Raw genomic sequence first — 8026 nt, 5'->3', positions numbered from 1 at the left:
CTGTTCAGAGTAGGGAGAAAATGTCTGGCTCGCCGCTCAAGACAGACTTAAACAAGCTTATGTCCTGATTCATCATTCATCCTCAACTAGTCACTCACCTCTGTCTTCCACTGGAGCCATTCAGGTACCCTGGGGGGGGGGGGGGGGGGGGGCTCTCTACTTGATCATGACCCACCAGCCATTGATTGTGGACTGAATAGAAGCTACAACTCTGACACCAACACACCCAAAATTAGATCCCCATTAATCAGAACAGTCATTTAAACCCTATGGTGGCGATAGATTGCTACTTAGTTTTGAGTTGCCATTGGGGTTTTCTTTATTAGTGTCTTGCAACTTTGATTTTGTGCTGTCTCCCGTGTTCTGACTTCCATTTGCCTTCATGCTGTGATCACCAACTCTGGTTTGCCTGGTCCCTTTTGGATTGTTTGTAGTGTCTGTCTGTTATAAACTGTACAATCTGCGGTTGGCTCCACCTCTGAATCGTAAGCTAACAGACCACAAAGACAGCTTGTTAATAATTTACCCTAACAAGAAATGAGACACATCATAAACCATAATTTAATAGAGGCATTCATGTCTAATTGTAAAATGCTTGTAAATTCATCTGATATCAGACAATGACACGTAAGATTTTTATGCACTGTTAAATTGTTTAAGGTTCAGTGGTAGACCAGTGATCAGAGAATCCTCGCAAGTGACTACTTATTGGACTGGTCATACCAGTGTTCTTAAAACATATATTTTGACAGGAAGGATCACGTTATTGCAGCAATCAGTATTTTTTTTCTTTAGCCGATTTGCAACTTCAAGTCTCTTGATGAAATATGACTTAGCAGTTTCTACGGAAATTCTGAAAGCAAAAGGGAAAAAAGTGACTGTGCATCTGAGACGAACTACAGGAAGACACCTTTGCTCAATCAAGAAAAGGAAAGAAAATCAGTACAGTAAACTCAGTAATTTGACAGCGCGTACATCTGTACCATTATCCATCCATTTATTCCCCCAGCAACAGATAAAGCTAAGACTCGGGAAGAGGACGCACTGAGATAACTCAAGTTAAAAAGCCATCTGCATCGGCATCAATGGGGCGCTACACTGGGAAGACGTGCCGCCTGATTTTCATGATCGTTCTTGCGGTGGTGATTTTCTTTGCAGAGATTATAGCCGGATACATGGGAAACTCTATAGCGCTGGTGTCGGATGCATACAACATGCTGTCGGGCCTTCTGTCACTCATTGTGGGTCTTACATCGATCCGCCTGTCACGCCGACCCCCATCCAGCCGCAGCACCTACGGGCTGCCCAGGGCTGAGGTGGTCGGGGCCTTGGCCAACGCTGTGTTCCTTGCCGCACTTTGCTTATCTGTCTCACTTCAAGCCCTACAGAGGCTGGCTGATCCGGACATCATTGACGACCCTATGCTGGTGCTGATCGTAGGTGCGCTGGGTCTAGCTGTCAACGTAGGTGGCCTGTTTCTATTCCAGGACTTTAGCTGCTGTTGCCGTGGGAAGGGGCGGCAAAGACAAACAAGTTGCAAAGGGGCAGCACAAGAAACTAAACAGAAGGATGAGGAGAACAAAGCAGGTATTTTGAAATATACGTATTAATGTACTTCTATATAGGACATTACTAAATGCATTTCAATTTCTTTGCAAGATACATGCATCTGATTCAAAGCCTTTCATGAGGAAATATAGATGTAACGGTATTTTACAAAACAATATTATATTTCAAGTTACCGTGGAAACGTGATTGGGAAATGCTGTACATATGAGTAAAAATCCTACTTGCCCAATGTCTATCTGAAAATACTGTATATAGTAACTTTGTGCTTATTTAAATGCTTTATTCTTTTGTGAGTTAGTTTACATACATTTGACAGCTCTCAAGGTGGTCGTTAAATTGGATCCTTTGATAAATTGGATATCCTTTGATAAATTGGATATCCTTTGAATGAGTACAATGAAATAACTAAGCCGAGCAGCATGATTCTGCAGCGTCATGGCTTGTTGTCATAATTCATGTATAATAATTCAGCATTGTAAATGCAGCTTTTCCCATTTAGAGGACCTCACTGAGAAAAGGTCATCGAGTGCAGTGGTGAGACAGAGCGCATTGGCATGTTGCTGTGCAGTATAAATTAAATGGACAATATGTGCATTTCACACTCTGGACTATATGGCTACTACATACATTGCAGCCCTATCACACACAGCCTCCTCTCAAGCCACGTTAATGAGCATATTCAGCTCCCCGGACAACGGTGCCGTCGGTGCATCATGTCGCTAAGTCTCTCGCCCTCTCTTAGGCAGAGCGCATACACACACACCGCCTGTCTCGTTGGTACACAGGTGCCCCGGTTCTGCATGACGGCATCACCGACCAGAAGGGAGAGGAAAAAAGGAGTCAGCCGCTCAATATCCGAGGTGCGAAAGTTCACCCATCAGTAGCATGGCTCCCGTTAAGCCAATAAAGCAATCCTGCATCTCAGCACCACCACCTCCCCTCTCAGAGCTGTTCCCTATGCCACGGTGCCTGTCTCCTCTTGCATTAACCCATGCCTGTTCCCTTTCCATCTCCCCTGCACATACAGGAGTCCTGCTCCATGTCCTGAATGATGTTCTAGGCTCCGTGGCGGTGGTGGTCACCTCGGCGGTGTTCTACGTTCAGCCGCTGGAGAACAATGAGCAGTGCAACTGGCAGTGCTACCTGGACCCCTTGCTCACCTTGCTCATGGTGGCACTTATCATGACTCCTACCTTGTCTTTTTTCAAGGAGACCATAAGCATCCTGCTGCAGAGGAGCCCCACCGATTTACAGCTTAGCACCATCTGTAAGTGATACCGTGTTTCCATGGCCATCAGCTCTTACCGTAGTGACTGAAATATATGCTCAGTTTTGTCATTTTAAATCGTGACATTTAAAATTCTTACTTTTTCAGCTGACGAAGTTTCTGGAACTTAGTTGAAAATGACATTTAGGTTTGCGTCAATCCTATAGGGGACCCAGACAGCCTCCTAGGGTACTAACTTCTGAGGGATCACCAATTTACCAGGCAATTTATGGGGGGGCGCTGGAACTAATGTTCAACTGGGGCGCAAGATTGGTTAGGACTGGCCCTGCCAATAGGTATTGCATGTGACCACACTGTTACCAGTTCCGTCATCTTCAAATACTGGATTTTTAGTTATATAATTATTAACTAATTATTAGTGATGGGACACTTGAAGCTGAGACTCAGAAGCGTGTCGAGTATGAAGGACAGTTTCAGATGAAGCCTTGCTTTGAGGCTTGAATCATTCCCAAAGAATCACGTGATTGGTAACAAACGAGGCTTCACTCCCCACAGGGACCCACTATTGGTTCACTGGCAGTTTTGAATACTATATAACCTGAACTGAAGCCCTGTGCTGAAGTTTGTGCTCATCTGTGGAATGCATTTTTCTTGCATAAATTCTCCATCGAGTTGTATATTGCCTTGACTGAGTCATGGTGTCAGGGTGCGTGGAGCGGGCAAGTGGAGAAGCGGAGAGGTGGTGATGCGGGTAAACAGGGGTTTTGCTGGGCAGGGAAAGGCAGACATCCATGAACAACAGGACAACACAATGACTGATCTGACGGGACTGGACTCGGACGCGGACTAAGTACAGGGGACAGGCTGGAATTAACTAGACACAGGTGGGAACGATCAGGAGTTGACATGAAGTAATGAGGGGGCGTGGCACACACGAGGATCGTTTGGAGCGGATCGTGACACATGGCATCTATAATGTTTGCAGCCTCATTTAGGGACTATAAAACTGTATTGGGTTCAGTGTCGCCAAGTCTGCTCATTATAAGTGATTTCGTGCTTATTCCTTTCCATAAAGTTGGTATTACATATTGTCACTCACGTAACATTTTTTTGGCTTGTTTCCAAGTATAATAGTTGTTTATTTGGGCAATAAAATATTGCTGAGATTGTGCTGAGTAATAGCTGCGATAGGCTGAGATGATGCCAGCCCCACAAAGAACATATGGGATCATATGGCAATAATTTGCCACGGTATGTTGTAACCCTGATCTATATTTGATACAGCTGTGACGCGACACGATGATCCCTGTCAGTATAGTGGTTAGTATCCCCACCTGTTACTTGGGAGACTGGGATTTGATTCCCTGACTGGGAGGTTCAATGATAGAAAAGCACCTGCCAGGTAGATATAAATGGTTAAATGTCGAGGGCTGTGATACAAATTTGCAGTTTTCCCCTTTGACCTCATAACAGCAGCGTACTTTTCACACATTTACTGTTCTGTGTGTCTGTTTTAGGTACTTCTACCCAGCCCCACAAGCACATACTACTCATCAGAAGTGCCAGATGCTTTACCCATTTTCTTAACAGAAGACATCTGCAAGCCCTAGCTAGCAATTTAAATATAATTTATGAAATTATAATGAAAATGAAAAAAAAATTTTTTTTTGACAAAAAAACACAATAGTTAAGGCTTTACCTCTTGCATTTAAAAATACAACTATACTAAACAGGATAACACACCTAAAGAAGTGAACAAAAACCATACAGACTTATGATAGTAAACAGCACAAAAATATTTAACTATTATTGTCACAATGACAGCTGCAATAACACTGGATTCATGAGCTGATTTGCACTAGCCTGGGTTACACCATGTCCTACTCTACATGTCCTATAGCATGGAAGCTACAGTGAAAATGGTAGATTACCTGGATGCAAATAACATTCTGAGGGATAGCCAACATGGATTTAGGAGAGGTAGATCCTGTTTAACGAATCTACTTGAGTTCTTTGAGGAAGCTACAAGTGAAATTGATCACAATAAGGCCTACGATGTGATCTACTTAGATTTCCAGAAGGCCTTTGATGTTCCCGCTCTCGCCAGTGTGAGGAAGCAATAAAAAAGGCCAATAGGATGTTGGGTTTCATCTCTAGATGTGTGGAGTTCAAGTTAAGGCAGGTGATGCTAAGATTATATAATTCCTTGGTAAGACCCCACCTAGAATATTGTGTGCAGGTTTGGTCACCATACCTTAAGAAGGACATTGCTGCCTTAGAAAGGTGCAACGGAGGGCTACGAGAATGATTCCTGGTCTTAGAGGAATGTCTTATGAGGAGAGGTTAGCTGAGCTGAATCTATATATCTGTATATAAGATTCTAACGGGTCTGGATGCATTCAGCCAAATGGCTATTTCAATTTTTATTTAAATACTAGAACTTGTGGCCATAAGTGGAAATTAGTAGGGGAACATTTTAAAACGAATTTGAGGAAGCACTTCTTTACACAGCGTGTAGTTAGAGTATGGAATAGTCTTCCTGCTAGTGTAGCGGAAGCTAAAACCCCGGGTTCCTTTAAATCACAGCTAGATAAGATTTTAACAACTCTGAGCTATTAGTTAAGTTCTCCCCAAATGAGCTTGTTGGGCCAAATGGCCTCCTCTTGTTTGTAAATATCTTATGTTCTTATGTTCTAAGCTCTTTTGACCAGCAGGTGATGTTAGGGAGCATCGAGAAATGAACCACTCACCAAGAGTGACTGGAAAGTTTCAGTGCTTCATCTGGCCATCATTACCAATTATACAAAACTGTCTATTCTCAGCTGATCACCACGCAGCCATAAACCTCACATTATGATGATAAATAGCAAGTAGCAAGTTTGCATCAGCGTATGCAAAATGAGCTGTTCTATTAAGGGAGAACTACTTCCCCAGTAGATTGCGTGCTAATCACGGTGCTCTAAAACTAAGTCCATCTGTGTCTGACATCTCATGGAGACAGCTGAAATGTGTGTGTAGTGGTTTTAGGGCAGAAGCCTGAGACACCAAGTAGGATCCTCAGCTAAATTCAGGTTTTATCAGGAAAGAAACTGCAGTTAAACACTGCAGAGAGTATGTAAAATACATCAAATACTTCCTAGAACATGTATGTAATTATATAGTGGAATAGATACATAGATTATTAGCATTCACGGATGAATTGAAATCGATATAAACTCACCATTTCCATTCCTTTTTGCTTCTTCCTCTCCCTCATTTCTCTTCCTCCCTGCCTGGTCACATCTTCTCTTCTCCCTCCAGGGGAGGACATCTCCAAGATCCATGGGGTTTGGGGCGTCCACGAGATGCACGTTTGGGAGCTGATTCATGGCCGGAACGTGGCCACCCTCCACATCAAATGTGAGGACATGACCGCATTCAAGGTGTTTTCCCAGCAAGCCCGGAAGGTCTTCCACCAGGCCGGGGTACACAGCGTCACCATCCAGCCTGAGTTTGAGGAGGGGTGTGAGCAAAAGGCTCTCTGCAGCACCCCCTGCCTGTCAGCCACATGTCAGGAGCAGTCCTGCTGCCAAGCACCCCCCTCGCCCCTATCTTTTCAGAATGGCCACTTGCCTGTGCCTTCTGTGGAGGCATCTGAGGTTCCCCTCCAGGACATGATGTATGAGCTCCCCCCAGTGGCCAAAGAGACACACTACAGCACGAAATTATAAATATGTGCAGGGAAAACTGGAAAGTGTGTACAAAAAATGCATACCTCTTCATTTAAACTGCTGCATCGAAAGTGCCTCTTCCCCTTCCAGACTTGTTTTGAACCAAGGACCAATCACGGTTACTCTAAGTTCTCATACGTTCCACTCCTTGTCTCCAGGGCACAGACTGTCAAACCCAGTGAACAGCAGAATACCAAATTCAGAGCACCTGCCTGGAGGAACCGTTCAGTCAGTGGGCACCGAGTGCCCAAGCAAAGGGAATCTGAACGGCTCCTTGGCAAACCAAATCCCCTCTGCCACACCATTACTGTGCTGTTCATTCGAACGACCACATGCACTCGAACCAGGTGCATGCACTGCCGATTCCGATCACCCGCGTGCAACGATGATTCATGTTTTGTCTTTGTGGTGTGTGTAGTTAATAATCCTATCAAGCTAACTGATTTTAAAACATAAGACAGTGACGTTAGGGTGTCCTGGCTGTAAAGGTCACCCAAAGAAAGCAGATGTGCAGTGGTACTTCCTGGGCTGCCAAGCACATGCTGCTAAACAACAGCCAGCTGGACAGAAGCCCCATTTAAAAAGAAGTGAAGTTTTGCCACAAGTGCTTGAAGTAGCTCAGTAACAGATCTGAGCTAATTAACTCCCCCCTGGACTGTATGCAGGGGAAAATACTCTTAATCAAATGTTACAATTGGTTTGCCACAAGACTTAAGCACTTTGATTTGAAATGAATAAAATACCTCTATGAAAACATCAGTCATTTGTCACTTTTGTTTCACCAATTGGGGGGGGGGGGGCTGGTTTTATATTGGTAGTTGGCCTGATAATGCATGGAAGCCAGGAACTGAGATTTCATATAGATGTATGTAGACCGTAGGTACAAACACAACCACAAACACACACACACACACTATTATATACATACACATACACATTTTTCATACAACTTTTCTATTAAAGGGAACTCAAGATGGATTAGGGTCACTGAGGATGCTATATAGTATCATGCATCCAGCTTTGAGCTGCTCATCCAGTTCAGGGTGGCTGTGGGCCTGGAGCTTATACTAGGGAGCAGGGAGCAGCCTAAACGGGATACCTGCCAGTCCAGCTCATCGCAGGGCATGTGCATGGCTGTGTGCATGCGCACACACACACACACACACACACACACAAATGCACGTTCCCTCACTATGGACACCAGTTTGCATATCTTAAGACTGTGGATGGAAACTTGAGTACCTACCCAACATAAAAACATGCGACTCCACACACAGAACAGGACCAGTATTCCAAGCACCCACCCCGGATGTGTGAGGGGACCGTGTTACCCACGGTCTATCTGTATAATATGTTATATCAGTGTTCCTCGTCCCAGACCCTGGGGACCCCCAGATAATCCACATTTTTGCTTCCTCCCAGCTCCCACCACAACTGCTCCCGCTACTTGGTGTTCCTGACCACTTGAATGATTGGTGCGTTAAGAGGAAACAAAAATGAGGACTGTCTGGGCATCTCT

The 8026-nt window shown here is 44.4% G+C and overlaps 1 protein-coding gene across 1 annotated transcript; it reads left to right on the top strand.

The window, feature by feature from the left end:
• The first annotated feature begins 1073 nt into the window (after positions 1–1073).
• On the top strand, positions 1074–7238 carry LOC111841942 (calcium/manganese antiporter SLC30A10-like). Its single transcript, XM_023808115.2, has 4 exons — positions 1074–1583; positions 2399–2429; positions 2597–2836; positions 6098–7238. The coding sequence occupies exons 1-4, from the start codon at positions 1086–1088 to the stop codon at positions 6505–6507; spliced, it is 1179 nt and encodes a 392-aa protein (XP_023663883.2). The 5' UTR covers positions 1074–1085; the 3' UTR covers positions 6508–7238.
• The last annotated feature ends 788 nt before the right edge of the window (positions 7239–8026 follow it).

The sequence above is a fragment of the Paramormyrops kingsleyae genome, chromosome 14 (assembly GCF_048594095.1).
Source record: "Paramormyrops kingsleyae isolate MSU_618 chromosome 14, PKINGS_0.4, whole genome shotgun sequence".
NCBI lineage: Eukaryota > Metazoa > Chordata > Actinopteri > Osteoglossiformes > Mormyridae > Paramormyrops > Paramormyrops kingsleyae.
Note: the sequence above shows the minus strand (reverse complement) of the source record. Positions and strands in the feature narration are given on the sequence as shown.

Bases quoted from the DNA above. Each gene is read 5' to 3' on its own strand.
- LOC111841942 (XM_023808115.2), top strand. From the start codon at position 1,086: ATGGGGCGCTACACTGGGAAGACGTGCCGCCTGATTTTCATGATCGTT. The intron at 2,430-2,596 runs GTGCGAAAGTTC...CTGCACATACAG, and splicing joins TCAGCCGCTCAATATCCGAG to GAGTCCTGCTCCATGTCCTG. The intron at 2,837-6,097 runs GTAAGTGATACC...TTCTCCCTCCAG, and splicing joins TTTACAGCTTAGCACCATCT to GGGAGGACATCTCCAAGATC.